The 21,337-nt window shown below is 39.1% G+C and overlaps 1 protein-coding gene across 1 annotated transcript in view; it reads right to left on the bottom strand.

The window, feature by feature from the left end:
• LOC140235653 (uncharacterized) overlaps nt 1–21,337 on the bottom strand; it is a 70,234-nt gene that overhangs the window by 34,113 nt on the left and 14,784 nt on the right. Inside the window, 2 exon segments of the mRNA XM_072315662.1 lie at nt 18,517–18,678; nt 19,604–21,309. Of these exon segments, the coding sequence (XP_072171763.1) occupies nt 18,517–18,678; nt 19,604–21,309 (1,868 nt within the window).

Genomic DNA, 21,337 nt, shown 5'->3' with positions numbered 1-21,337 from the left:
TCTGAAGTACAGTGTCTATTCAAGCGCGTAATCTTTACCAAACCGTGCTGGCTGTGCGATGAATGGGACAAAAAAAAAAACAGGAAGTAAACCACCAGAGTAACAACAATGAAGGGATTATCAGATTAAACTGAAATTAAACATGCCTCATTAACACATTTTGTCCATAATTAATGCCAACTTTCAAAGCAGTAGCACTATCCTTTCAAAAGCTATTAGAGTTGAAAGTGAAGAGTGTGGACAAGGTTTTTCAGAAATGAAAAAGGGATTCGAAAGACACACCTAATCACACTATTCTGCCAAAAATGTTCGAGATAAACTGCCAAAAAACACACTTTCCTGCCCGTTTTATGATACCAAATTTTAGCATAATGTAAAAGAAGACCTTCTCTTTCAGAAAATATGAAAAAGTCAAGTTTGGCTAGGTTGACCCATTTCACTTATTTTCAGACCTCACGCAAAATCAGGGTGTGCGACTTTATGTTCGTTTTGAGGTGCACGGTCACAAATGAAACCATGGTTTAAACCATGAAGAAAAACATGATGGAGTGCCAAGTGTAGCACGGTCATTTCGTCGACAAAATGACTGTTTCGTTATCGATATTATCATTTCGTGGACGAAATGTTCATTTAGTTACAACATCCCAAAAATCTGTGATTTTTTTTTTAATCTTCTTCTGTCAAACCGGAAAAGACAGAGCTGAGTTAGTGCTATAAAGACATTAACGTAACCGAAAGGGGGTGGGGCTGCGGGGAGTTAAAGCTTCAGCGCCCCTAAACTCTGGATTTTTTTTTTTTAATCTTCTTCTGTCAAACCAATAAAGATAGAGCTAAGTTAGTGCTATGAAGACAAGGCGTTAATGAATGAAATTTCATGTTTGGTTATGACAGATCAAGGGGTCTCCAGATCGAGGGGGGTGATGGCAAGGAGAGGAATTTTCCACATTTTCAGCATCTTCTTGAAAAATCTACGACGGATTTTCACCAAAATTGGCATATTGCCTTTTTACGGTAATATGCACTTAATTTGGTAAAATGAGTCGCCCCCCCCCCGCCCTCCCCCCCCCCCCCCCACACACACACACACACACAGACCGCCGAAAGGGTGGCGGTTGAAGCCTCGGAGTCCCTAAACTCTGAAATTTTTATCTTCTTCCGTCAAACCGGAGAAGATAGAGCTTAATTAGTGCTATGGAGACATTAATGCCTGAAATTGTATTTTATGTTTGATTGTGGCGGTCGAGGGGTGTCCTTATGGGGGTGAGTGAGGGGGAGGAGGGGGGATTTCCACATATTCTGCATCCTCTTGAGAAATCTTTGACGGATTTTCACCGAATGTGGGAGGTAGCATCTCTAGGGTAATAGAATCCCTCTTTGTTCGAAGGGGCAACAAGTCCAATTTGTTCCCCTTCCCAAAAGCTAGGGATAAGACCAGGGTATAGCCCCCACGTCATAAGGAGACGTGAAACTTCTTCAAAGTATAAGTGCACCTTCTAAAAATTTGATAAAATTGTGTTCTATTACTCTTGGTTGTATAGAAAATTTCTTTAAAAAGTATGTATTCCGTTTTTCATGTGTATAAGGTTATCAATAAAATTCTGAATTCCGCCCGAACGACCCCACCCCCTCGTCTTGGTCCCTTTCAAGTTAAAGGGGCGGAGATGGGGGGGGGGGGGGGGGCTCCATCTCCTCCCAACCTAGGGGTAGGGGCAGTGCTCATTTAGACAAATTGAGGTCATATCATCAGATAAATACGCTACGCTACGTGTCAAGCTTGGCAAATATCTATTATATAAGGGTTTCAAGAAGAAGCTGAATATGTCACAAAACCGCCTCGGCCGCACTTAAAAGGGCATTGTACCGGTTTTTTATTTTTTTTTATATGTTGTTCTTTTAATTCTAAAAGACCCAGCGGTGCAAACAGAATCAAAATTTCATAACGATTTAGCCCGTAACTTCATGTTGAAAATGGAACTTTTTTGGCGAGAATTATGCTAATGAGCTGACGAGCCCGGTTGTTGTGATGTCACAGGTGCCAAATGTTTCACTGATTACAGCCCTCGCATACGCGTGCGTTAAATCGTGCCGAGTAGCAGACGACGCTTAGGCCCAATTTAGCTAGCAGGCGGCACTTGTGTACTGTCCTATCCATGCAGCTGTCTCAAATTTCGCTGAACCGAATCGCACCAAAATTACAGGATATACTTCTAAGCATATTTCAAAATACCGTATATTTGAACGAAATCGGTAATCGAGAAGTATCAATATTGACGCCGAATTTCAAATTGTCACTAAAAAAAAACCTCACTCTTCGCGAGAGATCTTGGTAAACGCGATATGCACAATCTAGAACTGAAGTTGGCCGACTAGTGCTGTGCGAACGGGGAATTTACGCGGGAACTAAATTAAAAAATGTCATGATTTTAGCGATTTGTGTGATTTACGAACTTTATTTTTCATTCAACTTAGCTCAAATAATTTATAAGTTGATTTTCTGCTCCCGATTACTTGAAAGATTTGTCTCATGATATCAGATGGCTAACTTCAGTCTGTGCGTGCGCAGGCAAGTAGGGCTACTACGCCGCGATCACTCTTGTTTATAGTCGTACAGAGCAGATTGTTTTTAGCGACGACAGGAAGTCGACAACTTCACTTACGCTTCTCAACTTGCGATTTGGTTCCAATTAGCGTGAGCAAGTGGACATGAGTCATAAAATACTTCTTGTGATTTTGGTGCAATTTGGTTGAGTGAATTTTGAGATATCTACATGGATACGGAAATACTCTAGCACTATGCCTACACCAGCGCTTGGATCGCGAAGCGGTGGCACTGTTTGTATCTACGTGGTCGGGCCACTCTTCCGAGGTATGGGTCCTACTAAAACTAGATCTAAGTTAGTCCTTGGTGTTAATACGACCACCATGAGATTTATCTCGACCACAAAAACATTGAAAATCCATAAAGCAGATACCTGCCTTACCTGCAAAATTCAGCACAGAAACAACAGGGCCTGCAGCACAAGGGCCTCTAGCGGCAACGCTAGACCTTGGAGTCTGGACTTTCGTCTGGACTTTCTTCAAGTTCTGGCATGTATGTTTAGTATGTATTGCATACTAAACGTTTACGCTGTGCCTATTATAGGTTTTCCCGGTCAATTTCATACTTTTGTCATTCAAGTTCCTATTCCGAGCATTCGATTTCACGCATTCCACGCTCGCAGCACTGAATCAGCAATCAAATTCAAAATCCGGTCATTCGAATTCACTATCCGAGCATTCAAATTCACTATCGGAGCATTCAAATTCACTATCGGAGCATTCAAATTCACTATCGGAACATTCAAATTCACTATCGGAGCATTCAAATTTAAGAGAGGAGCACGCATTTCATAAATGAGCATTCAAATTCATGTCAAGCTGGCGACGGAATCTCGTGGGTCATTCAAATTCGTGAATAGGCAACCATGTTCCAAATAACTGCATTCAATTTAAAAGAAGTCCTGAATTTAGTTAGTTTGGGGCCGTGTATGCATGTGTTTTTCATTTGGCTTTGAATATATTGGGATTTATGATGATTATTTATTTTGCAGTAGAGGTCCACCTGTTCACTGACAATTTTGAACTCGCGCTTAGCAAATAGGAATGTACAGGCACATGTCCCTTGGATTGGACATAAAATATAGGTCCCATACGTGTAAGAGAGTCACAACTCATACACGTAAAAGATCCCACTTCATTTATTCATCGCAAAGAGCAGAACATCTAACTGGACCCCATATGGAAGATCAGCTTTTGCAGCTGAATATGGGTTATCCAGCCATCTTCTTTGATAGAAAATTAAACAAACAAACAAAAATTAGGCACTGTATAGGCCAACAGACGAGCATTATACGGAGAGTTGGTTGACACTTTCGAGGAAAAAAGCACATTTTGGACTATATTGCAACTGATACATGAACATTTTGCATGTTGTTTGTTGTGTATTGCTGTCTTATTGATGTACTTTGGCGGGACTATGTGAGATCATTGTGTGTCAGTTTGTTTTAAATCGATGAATTGTCATTATGTGGTTGGTGTTTGGGCGTTGTCAGCATGCAGCATCATCAATTAGGAATATGATTACTAGTCGTTGTGTTGTTTTTATGCACTGTTGATTGGACATTGCAATTTGAAATTTATTGAGATAAAAAACAAAGAATACATGAACAGAGAACAATGTAGAACATGTAAAAAATCCTAATTACACTATATGCAAGCATTCATTGGTTGTGTTGGCCCTTTTTCCTTTCTTAAAAGTCTACTCCATTTTCCTCGTTAAATTGATTGCACGAAGTAGGAACTTGATTGCCTAAAAATGAATTTGAACGCTCCAAACAAGCTCATTGGGACTATCACGTGACTATCGCATGAATTTGAATGCACGAGTAGGAAAGTCGGTGCTCGCATTTTGAAATTGAATGCCCAATCGTGAATTTGATTTCACGAAAACGAAATAGAACGCTCATAAATGAAATTGTTCGCTCGGATTCTGAATTTGAATGCCTGAATATTTTTACGTGCATGCGCTGCGTGAATTTGAATGCACATTAATGAATTTGAGAGACATAAGTATGAAATTGACCGGGAAAACCTATATTAGCGCTGTGTACGTACAGCTGTCGACGGAGCGGCGAGTAGAATCTTCTCGGTCCTTGACTGCTCACTAGTCCTAGTCCTAGTTCTAGTCTAGAGTCTATATGTACTGAGTGCCGTTTTCTTCTAACTAGGCGTAAACCGTGATTGCCGTTGACTATTTTTTGGATTTAGATTTTAAGAATCACTCAGTCCTCATCTTCGTTAGATAGTTTGAACTGTGATGTCGAACCATTATCGCTCATCATCAATGCATAGTTAGTGCAACGTTACTTTTTTTACACATAATTTTCTATGGGCAGCACGTTCGGACAATGATGCCAATTTCATTTTGCATATCTGGAATATTCCCCACAAATTTGATCTAAATAAAAAAGCTTTTGAAGAGATTCCTTTTAAAAATTAATAAATATTGTTTAACATGTTTATTTCAGCTCCATATTGCAATTTTACTAAATAACAGTTTTTGCAGTACTTCGTGTGAGATTTCATCAGTAAATTGACATGTGTAGAACCTTTCTAGTTCGTTTGGCTGAAGTCGGAGGTTGGCACCTGTGACGTATGCCAAATTGTGTGGATCGTTCCTTGGCTTGCTCGTTTTCATTTTTTTCAAAAAATCGTTACAGGCTTATTCTGGGTTTTAGAATCCTCTCTTTCCAGTTGTAGGCATCAAAAATGTAGATTAGAATTATCAGACGAGTAGAAAATGTCAGTACAGGTTTCTTTTAACATTAATTCATGAATTAACTTATTATAACAGACACCAGCACTCTATCAGCTCCATCATTTTTGTACAGAAGGCCTTTTTTAAAGCTGATATATAATTTTATTACCCCTAGGGATGCGTCTTGAGTTTTCAGGAAAAAGACAAAAATGTGAAAATTAAGCCTCCTTCCTACCCCCTCCCCTTTTTGGGCATCCCTTCATCTGTCATAGTAAACTTGAACCTACATCATGCATTAGCTGTACTTACAGTACTATCACCATAGAGATGCTATCTGCCAAGTTTGGTGAAAATTCGTCATAGATTTTTTTCAAGAAGATGGAGAAAATTCTGAAAATCCCTTTCCTCCCCCTCACCTACCCCCGATCAGAGCACCCCAGACCCGCCATAATCAAACATTAGATTTCGGTCATTAATGTCTTTATAGCACTAACGTTTTCGGTTCGACAGAAGTTGAAAAAAAAAATCAAGAGAATAGGGACTCTGAGGGTTCAACCCCCTCCCCCCTCCTCTTCGGCGGGGGGGGGGGGGGGGGGATTCAATTTAACAAATGTGACCGTGCACCTCAAAACGAACATAAAGTCGCACACACTGATTTTGCGTGAGGACTGGAAATAAGTGAAATGGGTCAACCTAGCCGAACTTGACTTTTTCATATTTTCTGAAAGAGCGGGTCTTCTTTTACATTATGCTAAAATTTGGTATCATAAAACGCGCAGGAAAGTGTGTTTTTTTAGCAGTTTATCTCAAACATTTTTGGTAGAAGAGTGTAATTATGTGTGTCTTTAGAATCCCTTTTTCATTTCTGAAAAACCTTGTCCACACTCTTAACTTTCAACTCTAATAGCTTTTGAAAGGATAGTGCTACTGCTTTGAAAGTTGGCATTAATTATGGACAGAATGTGTTAATGAGGCATGTATAATTTCAGTTTAATCTGATAATCCCTTCATTGTTGTTACTCTGGTGGGTTACTTCCTTTTTTTTGTCCCATTCATCGCACAGCCAGCACGGTTTGGTAAAGATTAACCGCTTGAATAGACACTGTACTTCAGAGCCTCTTTTCTCAGTTCACACTTTTCCTGAGTTTGTGCTTTCTTTCCAATATTTAGATAGGTTAGGAGAGTCCATTTGATTTGAGTTATACATCATTTTAAAGCTTAAAGTCTGCTCTTTCAGAATATGGTCTTAACTAAAAATTCATGTCTGGCGACTTTTTGTTTGTTTTGAGGTGCAGGGTCACAAATTAAGATCTAATCACCATAAATATTATTATCTGCCAAGTTTGGTGAAACCCGTCATAGATTTTACAAGACTCTGCAGAAAATGTGGAAAATCCCCCTCCTCCCCCTCACACCCCTTATCAGGGCACTCCTGGACCCGACATAATCAAATCTTAAATTTAAGGAACAAGTGTCTTCATGTAACGTGGTTCTATATTCTTCGGTTCCACAGAAGAAGATTAAAATTCCAGAGTTTAGGGACTTGAAGCTTCAACTCCTCCTCCCCCCCCCCTTTGGCGGTGGGAGGGGGTGGGGCTCATTTTACCATATAAGACCATATCACCGTAAATATGGTATCTGCCAAGTTTGGGGAAAATCCTTCTTGAGATTTATCAAGAAGATGCAGTAAATGTGGACAATCCCCCTCCTCTCCATCACTTCCCTCCCTCCCCCCAAATCAGGGCACCCCTTGATTCCTGTCATCAATGTGTTTAAAGAACCAACGTAGCTCATTCCTCTTTAAATACAAGACGAATTTCGATAATACCGTAATCCTGGGACTTTGAGGCCCCCTTCCCCTTTTTCGGGGGGGGGGGGTGGCTACTATAAACAAATTGAGATCCCATTGCCATAATCGTGCTACCTGCTAATTTCGTTGAAAATCTGTCAAGGATTTCACTAAGAAAATGTAAATGTTGGAAGTTCAAGGGCAGTTTTGATATGGAGTTTATCTACTATCTTTATACACAATATCGCTAAAGTAAATGATTTGCACATTTCCCGGCGACGTTTGCACATTTCCCGGCAAAATTGAACTTTTACACATTTCCCGGCGTCATGTTTGCACACTTTCCGTTGATGAAATTTGCACATTTCCCGGCGAGACGTTTGCACATTTCCTGGCAAGACGTTTGCACAATTCCCGGCGTTTGCACATTTCCCGGCTCCACAAGAGAACACCTCAAAGTCCCGAACTATAATGGATTTATAAAATACAACTAATAGTCTGACAAATTTGTCGCTTTTTCGATAAAAAGAGATCATTTTTGGTAAAGAGGTCAGCAGCATTTTTCATTGGGGCGATTTGTTTTACGGTATATTCATTTAAGGCTACATATACACAAGTGTATACTCTAATATTGATTTTCTTTGCTTCCTGCCACTATGTTCACGACAGAACAGAAGGTATCCATTGTAATTTCGTTTTTCAGAAGAAGGGAGAGCACTGTCGCGACTCAACGAAAGTATCGGCAGGCGTTTGACTTAATTTACTCAGATACTGCCAGAAGCTGAATAAAGACTATAATTGTAATAGTGTAATTTCTAATGAATAAATAATGAAACATTCAAACCCTGGCTATTGTTCAGGACCATTGTCAGTGTCACACTCCCATACACACTTATTGACCCCTGTGCAAAGTGAAAATTTTGTACAGAGGGTTGAAAATAGAGCAAAATCTGAAACCCAACTGCGAAATCAATCATGGATTTCATGAAACTGATTGATGTTTTGATATTTAAACTACCTTCAACCAAATTGTTCACTATTCAGCTATCACTCATATCAATGACAGTGTTATTTGCTTTATAGTTTTTGAATTATTAACAATTGAAAGTGGGAACTGTTTTTTGAAACACCTACATAGTAGTTTCATGCCATAATCAAGTTTAATGTAAGATCAACGGATTCCTTGCATAGGGACCGGGAAGGGGGAATGGGGTGATAAATCACAATTTCTACAATATATTGAACTTCTCTCTAAAACCTTATGACAGACTTAAACCAGACGTGCCAGGCATAGCATCGCTGGGGTAATAAATCTCGTTCGTTTTTTTTTTTCTCTCTCTTTAAAGGGGCAACAAGCACAAAGGCCTCAATATTTTGGATCGTTCAAAAAATAAAGGAAACAAACCGTTACATAATCATAACGTGTATACACGGCAATTACATTTTCAAATGTAACCAAGGAGGCACAAAAACGGAGCAAGTAACTCCTTGATGTAATCCTTAATATACACATTTTTTTTTCATTTTTTAGGCTCTTTATCCACCAAAAGCAGTGATTTCACTACCGAAGTCTATTTATTTTGTTTTTTTCTCGTTTTTGTCTATAAGAAGGTTTTCTTGACCAAAGTGTGCTGCATCTTGTGCAAGACTACTCCTTCACATGCTGTCCATGTGGTCTCGGGGAAATTAAAAAACTCAAAAGATGACGTCCTGCATGGCTTGGCAGACAAGTCCACCTTCACATGTTGATTGAGTGAAGGCGACAATATTAGTAGAACACATCAGTGAAAGTTTGGGGAAAATTGGACAATCCGTTCAAAAGATATGAATTCTGTAAGTATCTATCACTGCTGGACGAGAAAGCTACTACAATGTTTGATGTCACATGCGGACAACAATAAAATAAGAAAATAAAAAGAGAATTTAAAAAAAACTTAACTTTTGAACTTTTGGAATAAAGTACACATTTTTCTCTTCTTGTTACCGACGTATGTAAAGGGTAATTCTCCTGCCTTCTGAAAGGGAGAATTCCAGTGTTCTTTTGTTATGCAAGGAAAATGGAAATGTGTTGAATTGTCTTTATTCTTTCTTTATATCGTTGTACACATGTGACATCACAAGCTATTGTAGTACCTTCACCCAACTCCGACTAAGCAGAAATTTCAAAAATTCATTCATTCATTCATTTGAACAATCTGTCAGTGTCGTCAGGTCTCAACAGAGCAAAATCACCAAAAGCTTCCTCATTCCTGTATGTCAGTACGAATCTGCTTGCACATTATTCATAAGGAGCGTATTGAAAAAAAAAATAAAAGGCCAAGGCATTTTGAAGTAACTGGATTTGTACATTTGCTTTAATTTGTCAATGTTATCTGTTATCGATATGATAACCACTGAAATCATGGATTATCCTGATAAGGCAAGCGATCAGTTACTGGGTCGAAAACAGTAAGATGTACTCTGTTTTCAAATGAAGACAAAGAAGTTACAACCTTCTCTAGATATTTCTTTTTTTATGGCGTAATACATGTTTACTCTAGGTTTGAAGACAACACATTTGGCTCTTGCACAGATATGAGGAAATAATGACGTTTTGGGTATTAAAATTGACCTTTGACCTTTTATCTTTGATCTTTGACATTGAGCATTGGCACCCATTAAATAGTAGAGAGGCACAACTTCGTCCAGTCATACATACAGATGCCTAATTTCATTAGTATATCTCAAACGGTTCTCAAGTTATGCTGTCCAAACACAATATTACGGACGGACGGACAACCAGAAAACATATGCCTCCGGCCGCGGCTGCACTTTGTGATGAAAGGATTAAAAAAGAATAAATAGGAAGTATGTAGGATGGAACATAAATACGTGAAAACAGTGTTCATGAAATATATTTAACTTTTGAATTTCAAGCCACGGATGTCAAGTGATTTTTTTTTTTACTAAGGTTTGATGAAAACAACATCTCCCCTCTGTCGTACATTGTGTCATGTTATCGATATGGTATAGGGCAAGTGGACTCATGGGGACATTCCTGATCAGCTAATGATCTGTTGCTGGATCGAGAATACTATGATAGGTAGGCCTACCCTGTTTTCATGGTTTTCAAAAACAAACAAAAGGCAAAGGAGTATCCAGACCCAGCCATCTGACACTTGACTGAGCCCTTAAATCAAGTTAGTTATACAACTCTCATTCCCCATCTAAGGTATCCTCAAACTTCATTTTCCTCTTTATTTTGTTTCCTTAATGTTGTTGTCAGCGTTTGATAACCATTGTGTTGTGATACAAGGATCGATATGCATATAATAACATCTTTGAGGGTTGAATCAATAATGCTTCATCCACGTTAGGGGTCAAGAAAGGTCTCGTATTTAGCATGCAAAATTCGCACACCGCACTACATACTTATGACTATACGGGGAAGAGAGAGGTGGATTAAGTTAATCTATTTAATTTTGTTTTATTTTGTGCAGCAGTAGCATCACAGGGTATCCCTCATTCTAGAAAGTAACAAATGCCACCGAGAGATCATTTCTTCATAAAAAATGGACTTTTTTAGGGTCCAAGAAGACCAAAAAGGAATAACTGAGATCTTGTCTTGTCGAAATCTCTGCCACGAAAGACAAGGTCCTGGAGGCCGGTTGTATATCTCGTTTTCTTGATATCCCTTAAGTCTGTTTATTTTCAATAAATCAACAATGTAACAGAAGTGTTCTTACCGGCTCTTTCTCTCATAATGAATTGAGGGTTAAACATTAGGGATGACTACGGTAACACAAAATTTTAAGTATAGCACCTCACTGAAATGTCAATCTGCGAGAGAAAAAAAAATGCTATCATGGAAGTCATACACGACTTGTAGTTGACTATTTTTTTTTTAAATGTGGTGTACTATGATCCAAAAAGCACCTAACTAACAGATTCTGACATACCTGACAGGATGATGCTGAGGTAACGGCTGTTGAAAGGAAGCTGTCAGGCAAGTAGGGACAGTCCAGACTGAACTTCAAAAGATGTGGCATAGTACACACCCATCGGGCCAAGTCACCTCCCGTTGAGGTTTGATGCCATAAATCGTGATCATCGCTGTTATAATACAACATCAAATCTTGAATCTGTGAAAAAAATCAAAATGTTACAGAAAACAAAAGACACAAAAAGAAATAATTAAAATTCCCATTAATATACAGCACGAGTTTGCTTGCAAAACACGATCGTAATGATTTTCTACTAAACTTATGACAAATCATTATCATAGATATTATGACATTGGTTTCCTGAGTCCTCCACACGGCACACATCTGTACTTTGAGACAACTTTTAGGTGAAGCAATGGCTTATGATTGTCTTGCCTTTGTGCATTAATATCACTAACATTTTCGTGGGGGTTTTCTATCATCTGAATACTGTAAAACGAAGAATTTTCGCGTGCAATTTAATTTCGCGAATTTCGCGAGCGCCAAGATTCGCGAAATTAAAATGCATGCGAAAGTCCTTGTTTACACTATATGCATTGAACGCCAGTGGCACTTCGCGAAAATTCCATGCCACGAAAAAGGTTGTCGGCTCCAACTGGCAAAAAAAAAAAAAATCATGCCGCGAATATATCATGTTTTACAGTATGTCAAGATTTCACCAAATTTTCTGCAAACTAATTAATAAGCAAGCATTTCAATAGTCTTACAAATACAGCAATTTGGCACTGGTTTTCGTTACTTCTTATTCTTTGTGTGTGTGAGCGTGTGTGTGTGTGTGTGTGTGTGTGTGTGTGTGGGCCTATGTCTGCCTGAATGCGTGACTCTTTATTCTCCTGAATAAAATATGCAAGCTAAATTCATGAACCTTGAAATGGGACTTTACCATCAAACGTCATCGATTGAACATATACATGAACACACATTTATAAATACACAACTGTGGTGGCAGCTTGAGGAGATTACATGAATATTTTGAATGAGTATGTAGCTAGGTATGCTGGAGCATTTGACTACCAGGAAGATTGTTGCTAAATCGAGACGCTCTTGGAAAAATACAGGTCTATACGTTATGATACCTCTGGATTGATTTAGCAGCGTATGTATGTGTGGGCACTGGACTGTCCAAAAGCTACCAAGGGATGATGTTCAAAATGTAAAAATAAATGTGAACATCACAGATCACAAATTGATTACGGACGGAAGGACGAACGGACGGACGGACAACCCAAAACCACAATGCCTCCGGTGACACTTCATGGCGGAGGCGTAAAAAGAGGGAACCTTTACATTGTGTATCTGCTGACCCTTCCGTAGGAGATATATCCATACTGTTAAGGAACAAGAGAAACCGGAAAAAGTACAAGAGAATCATACAATAAAAAGGGGGAATTCGACGTAATGAAATGCAAAATAGAACAACAGAACTTGTTGGTGTCCTTTGACTTTGAACATTACAAGAATTGATGTGTTCATATTTGAAGATCAAAATGAATTCGAACAGACTTTAAGCGAAGATTGATGGTCCCATATCAAATTGAAATATGGATTTTACAGAATAAAACTGAAATTCAGTACAGCTTTTAAAACCATTCTAATTTGAATATGATAATATTCTATGCATTAGAGTCAGAATCCCAGACAATGCCAGAGGTTGAAGATGATAATCTGAGGAGTTCTTCAAACGATATTTCTCTATAATTCACTTGTTCTTACACATTCTGTGTGCAGTTTGTGTGTATTTTGTGTATTCCCGTATTTATGTGGGGTCCTAATCAGTTCTTTCGCTGAAGGGTTTACCATATGAAAATAAAATGGAATAGATGAAAGTGGATAAATGATGCGATTTAGAGCTGTGCTTAGAAACGATGTTGAATGCTCGTCGAAAAATAAATCTAAAACATGGGAGCATTGACGTTGAAGAAAAAATAATCGTTTGAACTAGAATGCCACGTCATGAACAATCGAATGTTAATCTGTTGAAATTTGGTAGGCAAACCGTTAATAACTATTTTCTTAGTAACTTTCTATCTTCTTCTTCTATGCAACTGGTTTTAAGTTTTTGGGCAGATATTATCAAAAGTTGTCAGCATTCAAAAATAATGTATTTCCTATCAAAGAAGCAGACATTCTCCATGTGATAAACAAGTGTATCCAAGGAAGAGTCCATATATTACAACCTCACATTGAATTTCTCCTCCTACTGCTGAGATATGTTCTAGTTTTGTCTTTCCTGGAGTCATCCCTCCACATAAAATGGCGCCCAAACGTTTCAAAGCGATTACAGAGTCCGTGGCTTCAATCATACGCTCTTGTAAAACGTTTTACAGTGCACTTTTTACCTTTGTTACATGCCCCTCATCAGAAAGCTTCGATAAAGGTTCACCTTTAACTTGGTAGGATGATAATTATGTCGCCATGACGATGTAACATAGACCTACACGTGTAATTCATGTATGTGTACCTTGAAGTCGACTTAGCATAATGATCATTTGTTTCGCCAAAGAGACTTATAGTTTTGTTTTATTTTTTGATAAATGAATTTTTCTACATGATAACATAAACACCTTTACATTATACAATGTCGACATAATATTGATTTCGATTTCTCTACTTAAAAAAAAAAGAAGAAAAGTGTGTGTTTCCTCTCCTTTCTCAAACCGGACTACATGAGGCATTCTTTTGGCAGTACATAATATCCATTGATGCTGCATTAGATTCCATTAACTCGTTTCCAATCTTGCCATGAAAATTTTGATTATTTTATTATAAATTCTTCGTAATTTCTTTCTATTCCTTGCCTTACGCGCAAATTCTTGCTTTGTTTAATAATCGTTAATACGGGTTATTTCTTTTTACACAATCACCATGTAAGTGAACCTTCCTCCTCCATCCAGTGATGTTTTGTGCACTTAAGAATATTTGTAATCTTCTTGGATTTCACTTCTAAAAATGCAAAACCTTCTTTTCGTGTGTGTGTGGGTGTGTGTGTGTGTGAAGGGGGGGGGGGGATGCGCCAGCCTTAAATTTTGTAAAGGCGCTAAATTTTGTAAAGGCGCCTCCCCTTAACGGAATTCCTTGATCCTCCCCTATGACGCGTTATGACATTTGCAGTAGAATTGGGAAATTTTGGCATTTGTGGTCGACGTGTTATGACATTTGTGGTTAATCAGATTTTGACAGTCGTAGTTGACGCCCCCTCCCCTCCCAACAACCACTGGAAAATTGAGTTGTTTATGTTTTATAATTTCCATTAATGTATATTGTTTGTGTTATCATCTGTGCTGTAAGTTCACTGAAATCTGAGAAGTAATTGATGAATATTCTAATGATATCGTTATTCTAAACGCTCTGCCCCCCCCTCCCATACACACACATCCAAAAACAGACACCCCTAATTATCCACACACGCTCTTTACACAATCAACACCCACTCAGCAAAACCAGCCACATGCTATGGAATTGCTATGTAGCCCATACAGCTCATCATAACAGGTATGTGTAATTTTCTACAGTATTATCTGAATTTGTGTTTGTTCTGTATGCCAAAATGCATTATGCGCCAGTGTCTGTTGTTTATATATTGTGCAATAATTCTTGTTATCAATACTGACATTATCATTTTTAATGGTACTCCGTGTATCATTTTTCGTTATTTTGGGGCACTGGCGTAGCCAAGGGGGGGGGGGGGCGATGGGGGTGGTCGCCCCCCCCCCCCCCTAAGATTTGGACCGGGGATTTGCGAAGCGGGAAAAAAAAATGCGAGTATACTGTATGCATGCACATGAAGCGGATTTCCTTTTCAACCTTTCATCAAATAAGATCATAATTTTTTGAATATTTCACTAAAAGTGTGCACAAGATCGTTGAATTTCAGTTCAAAATGTGCAAAATCTCTCGTGCTTGGGAGGGGGATACCCCCTCCCAGACCCTCCCCCTCTGTGCCTCTTTCCCTAGCCTTAGTACACTTTTTAGATTTACAAAAAAAAAAATTATGAAAAATTCTGAGTGCACATGACTTATCACTTATATTCCGAAAACTCAATGTTCACTCATGTACAAGGGGAATTTCCCTTTTTTATGGACCCTTTCGTCCTTAAGCCCCCCCCCCATCATTATTTTTTTTTTTATGATTTCCCATATATTCCATCAAATATGCGTATACGATATATCTCAATTTCAACCTTAAAAAAGGCAAAAGCTCCATCGTACGGGAAGGGTGGAGATAACACTCGCCCACACCTTCTTCCTGCTCGCCTGCCCCTCCCCCCCCCCCATGCATGTAGACTGTGGCTACACTTTGAACATAAACAGTTTTCCAAATATGACACAAAATGTGTGCACCAAAACGTTTAACTGCAATCAGAAAATTATATAGAATCTCCTTCCACAGACTTGCTACACTTCTCTTCTGATTGAAAAATTTCCAGATATTCCAACAAAAGTGTACGACAGATAGTTGAATTTCAGTTCGAAAAGCTTAAAACTGAAAAAAAGGCTTCCTTGAATATGGAAGAGGTATCTTGCCACCCATTCATTGCTTGTTACCCACCTTAGACCTAGTACATTTTTGGGGATGACAATTTCCGAATTTTCCACAAAAAGTGTGAACTCTAGATCGCTTTATTTCAATTCTTAAAGCACAAATGCTCCGCCGAGCGGGAGGGGGAATCCCCCTTCCCCTAAGCTCTTCCTCACTAGACTTTGTACACGATACACACAGATGATGCACATTCGGAATAAGAGCTAAATTCCGTGATTTTAACACTTCGATGAAAAAGTATTGCACCAAAAATTTGCACCAGATCGATAAGGTCTGAAATCAAAATCATCTTCGTTTGGGAGGGAAAATGCCACTCGTGTGCATGCTTTTTCTTTTTGATTGCTGAATAGACAGCGTTCATGATATTCAGTGTAAGAATTAATACAAGACGTTTATTTAAATAATACCATTTTATAGCCATAATGTTCCATAATAATCGACATGAAAATATATTGCTACCTTTAAAAAAAAGTGGGACTGTTTCAATTCGATAACACGCGCAAAAACATGCATCAAATCGCACCATTTACCAATGTTTACAACATCAAAATGCAAAAAGTTCTTACCCTGGGAGGGGGGACATCCCCTTCCAACACCCTCCCCCCCCCCCCTCGCTCGCTCCGCTCGCTCGGGCTCGGTCGCTTCGCTCCCTCGCAGACTAACCGCCCCCCCCCCCCAAGATCAAATCCTGGCTACGCCGTTGTTTTGGGGGTAGATTCTGATGGAGGCTTGTATGACCCAAACTTTAACTTAATAAAGTAAACAGCTGTAGGTTTGTACCTTCACAGTGATATAATGGACACATAAGTGCCATAGTGTAAGCTTGTGAAACCGGAAAATGTGCAAACGTCACGCTGGAAAATGAGCAAACGTCGCGAAGTGATTTCCCATTTGCATGATGCGTTGCCGGGAAAATAACAATGTGCATATCATTTACTTCACCGATATTATTATAAGGATGGAACATCAACTCTATATCAGAACTGCGCATGAACCATCACCATTGATATTTTCTTGATAAAATCCTTGACAGATTTCCACCAAGCTTGGCTGGAAGCATCATTATAGTTATAGAATCTCATTTTTTTTTTTATCATCCCACCCCTCTTGGGGATTGGAAGGGAGAGAGAGGGGGCCCGAACTATAATGTTTTTATAAAAATTCGTCTTCTCGATAACCAAATAAGAAAGAGCTACGTTGGTACGTGCTGTGAAGAAATTGATGAATGTAGTTTCTTATCAAAGTCAAATTTGATATCTTATCAAGGGATTCCGAGCATTAGGACTGGTGGGGGGGGGGGGGAGGGGGGAATGGGGTGATTGAACAATTTTGATAGCATATTAAACTTCTCTCTAAATTCTTATGACAGACTTTAACCAAACGTGCCAGGTAAAGCATCCCAAGTTTAGGTAATAAAATGCAATTTCGTTGTTTGTTTGTTTGTTTGTTTGTTTTTTGGAGGGTTGGGGTTTTTTAAGGGCCAACAAATCCGATGGAAGGGAGGGGGGCTAGGCCTCAATTTTTCAGATTGTAAAAAAAAAAAAAAAAAGAAGGAAAATCTTCCATATGGAACCACAAGTGATATGGATAATAAAATGCTAAATACTGATTACCACATTAATGAATGTCAAGTTTGGTATGGCGAATGCAGGGATTGGGGGCAGAACAGACGGAATCTCCACATTTTCAGCTTCTTCCTGACATTGGAGGGAATTAATTTTAGTGGTCGTTTACGCCAGGTGGCCGCTATAGACAGGTGGTGGCGTTAAGAAAGGTTTTACTATGCAGTCAAACCTGTCTATAGGGGTCACTCCAAGGGAAACAAAAAGTGGCCGTTATAAACAAGAGGCCGCTGTATACGTTGTTTAGCATGCCTGTCTCTAGGAGGGAATTGTTTTTTATGAAGGTACATGGCAGGTGGCGGCAATAGACAGATGGTCACTAAAACAGATTTGATTGTAGCCCGATAGTAGAAACCTGTCTACCGACCACGGAGCCGGAAAAGCCGAAAAATAGACAGGTTCTTTATCATGCTTGTTCTCTTGGAGGGAATTGTTTTTAGTGTTTGTTATGGCAGGTGGCCGCTACAGACTGGTAGTCGCGAAGAAAGTTTTTACTAAACAGTCAAATCCATCTTTAGCCGCCACTCAAGGGAAATGACAAAAAAAAAATACCATGGTGGACAGATGGCCGCTATGTACAGGAGGTCGCTTAGACAAGATAAATGTAAAGAAAAAAAAAATGGTAATGGCTCATGCGTAGTTTTGATAGAGAGTTTATCTTCGATCCATGTAATCAGTGAAGTGAGTGGTTCGCACATTTCCCGACAAAAGCCCTAGCGTGGCTTGGCAGCCTGGACTTACCAAACCCGGCATATTTCCCGTTAAAGCAATTTTGAGATTCGCACATTTCCAGGCAAGACATTTCTCGGCGTTTGCGCATTTCCCGGCTCCACAAGACGTGTACATAATCATTACCTCTATACGAAATTACATTTTCAAATGTAGCCAAGGAGGTGCCTCCTTGATGTATTACTTACCATTTTATTTTTTCCCCTTCCCCCTTTATTTATCCACAATGAAGCAATGATTTCTCGACCGAAGTCTATTCATTTTGTTGTTTCTTGTTATTGTCTATACAAGTGGGTTTCCTGACCAAAGTGTGTTGCATCTTGTTCAAGACTACCCATTCACATGCTGTCCAGGACGTGACCTCTGGGGAATTAAAGACTCAACAAACGACGCCCCGTCAGCTGGACTTACTACGCATAATAACGTACGATAGGGAGAAGAAGTGGGAGTACCATGTTAAGTATGCATTGCCTCTCTAAAATACTAAAATAACACACCATCAGCTTCTACAGTCTGTACATTATAACATACGGGGAACTATGGTGCTAAGTTCTTACCTGACAGTTACCTGACTCTGCGCCGAGGATGTTGTAGAAGTCCGTGTGAAATTGTGAGTTAAATATTTTTACATTGCTGAGTACACTCCTGGAACACATACCCTCTGCCAAGTCACGTGACACAGTTCTTCCACATTTCACACTGTCAATTACCAATGATGGCTAATTGGAAGGAACATTAATCGACAGGTAGTGAAAAGTAATAACCCACGGCGATGATGGAAAATGTACATGCAGATATTTCGGAGGTGGGAAACTCACAGCAACTGAGATAACTTTGATACGTACATTCACTCATATCTTAATTTCACTAATCAGGACCTTGTGAAGGAAAGAAGGTATGTTCCACATGTTTTATTGTGACAAAAAAAGTTGAGTGGCACAGACATGACTTCATCTGCACTCATACTGTGTAACGTAAATGTAGATCTGTTACTCTACAGAACGTCTAGTATGGCATATCCCATCGATGCAAAGCATCTTTTGTAAAATCGTAGTCACACTTAAAATGACTTTACCAATAGCAGTTTGAAAACGGTAACTTTTAGGGGACGGTTCTGATTTTAGGAAACAGTATTGCACTTTTAACCCAGTGGAATCCAATCGTGCTGCTACGTATACGACAAAAAAAAAGAAGAAAATAATTTCCTAACGCTGACTTAGTCGAACTTTTCGAAGGCCAGTGAAACACATTTACATAATTTATCATCAACAAAAGTCCCATGGTGGTGTATATATATGTATGTGTATATATATGTATATTTGTTTTTATATATTTGAATTTATACAGTGATTTTTTTTTTTTGCACCTTCATTATGAGAGAAACCTAATTTCATATGATTACATTAATGACTTTACATTCAGCTTCTTTTCACAGTTGTGCGTTTTAGGGCTTCATATCTTACAACCAAAATTGAAAATAATAACTTGAGGAGTTTGTATTCAATTACACACACGCGCACGCACCCACACACACACACACACACACACACATACAGACGCATTCTCATGCTCAGAAATTAGTTGTAAATATGTAATAGTCTTTCAGCACTTGTCACATCGATATCCTAACTTATAGTCACTCACCACTTGGTTAAAGCGCACCATGAAAGCGACTCCTGAATTTGTATGTTCTGGTGAATATGATGAGAGTTCGTACTTTTTCTGTCGTTCTACCACTGCTCTAGCGGCCTCCTCGGTGTGATGTTCAAGCGTAGAGTTTGTATGTTCATATCCTGGCACATATGATGAGAGTTTGTACTCTTTCCATCGTTTTCCCACTGCTTTGATGGCTTCTTCAGTATGACATTCAAACGCAACGTCAATACAGAAATCACGGTATTGACAATCATCAGACTCCATTCGGTAAGATTCAGAAGTACTATCCTTCACGACATGGGGAGCAGATTCTATCAAGCCGCTGATTATATCAAGGCCGAGTTCATTCCCTAAAGCTGAGGTGAAGTAGAGTAGGTAGCGGAACTCCTGACGTCGACTAAGAAATTTGCTTTTCACCTTGTCGTACTGGGGGCGATCATTGGCAAATAGATTTTCAATATACAACGCTGCAATATATTCCTGGAATAACTTGTGGGGGAACGAAACCGTTGATGCAACAAAGGATGAAATGTTGACATCCCGCCGACGCTCCCTTGTGATGACATCTCTTTCTATTGTCAATACACCCACTCTGCAGCATGTTTCCAAGGCCTTCCGACACTTTTTGAATTGTTTTTCTGGAAATAAAAGAGTCCTGGCCAATAGACCGTTCAGCGCTATCTTACTTATTTCTTGAATTGCCCTACCAGCTTTCTGAAAATGTTTAACAGCTCTCTGATTCTGCAGACTCCCACAAACTTTTGATGCGTAGTGTTCTTTCAGAAAAGAGATCATTTCTCCAAAGATTTTTGAGAAAGTTTTTAATTCGCGCATTTTCTCTTGTTTCTCTTCACTGCAATCGTTCCACATAAGGCAAAGCATTGCACAGTAGATAGGAAATGGGGCCATGTTTGACCGGATGACTTCATTTTCCTCCATAAAACTGATCAAAATTTCTGCACGATTAATCTTTTTTCTAATCCGAAAGTACCTCCTAATGTAAGCTGATAGATTTTCCGTATTAAATCCTTCTACGTTAAGAAAGGTGTAAGCGTCAGTAAGATTCTTGTCCATCATAAACTCGTCTGTTCTCCATGGTCGTGTGGTCACAATAACTTTACACGACTTATATTGTTCCATTCTTAGAATGTGAATGACCTCACTGCTGTCCTTTTCACTTAATTTTCCGTTAAACTCGTCGAACCCATCAAAAATAATGAGTACTCTACTTTGATTTCTTGAAATATAGTCGTCGATCTGGTACGATTTTGCTGGATTTGAATCAGAGAGATAGGTCTTTACAATACCACCAATGTTTTGTTTGTTAATGACATCTCGAAGAGGTATAAGAAGTACCATGTCCAAATCCTGGAGAAACCGTCCCTGGCACCAGTCCCAGGCAATTTTAGCGCAAAGTGTTGATTTTCCAACACCCCCCTCACCCTGGATCAGGAGGCGCTTTGAAAGATGTTCATGTTCATCGTTCGCCACAAGATCGCCGTACGTTATTGGTGTCTTAGTGTTACCCTTGCTTGTTTGGTCAATTATACTCAAATTGGTATAAATGTCATCGAGTTCAACACGTTCCATAAAGTTGAGTGGATCCACCGAAACCTTGCGTCGTGAGAAACAGTAATATGCCTTCAGCTCTTCCTTGCATTGCTGTACTTGTTCCTTTGTAAGCGACGATGATCCTTAGAAGATAAATCAATAAAGATAAAG

Source organism: Diadema setosum, chromosome 12 (genome assembly GCF_964275005.1).
Source record: "Diadema setosum chromosome 12, eeDiaSeto1, whole genome shotgun sequence".
Taxonomy (NCBI): domain Eukaryota; kingdom Metazoa; phylum Echinodermata; class Echinoidea; order Diadematoida; family Diadematidae; genus Diadema; species Diadema setosum.
This window is presented reverse-complemented; position numbering and strand designations above follow the sequence as displayed.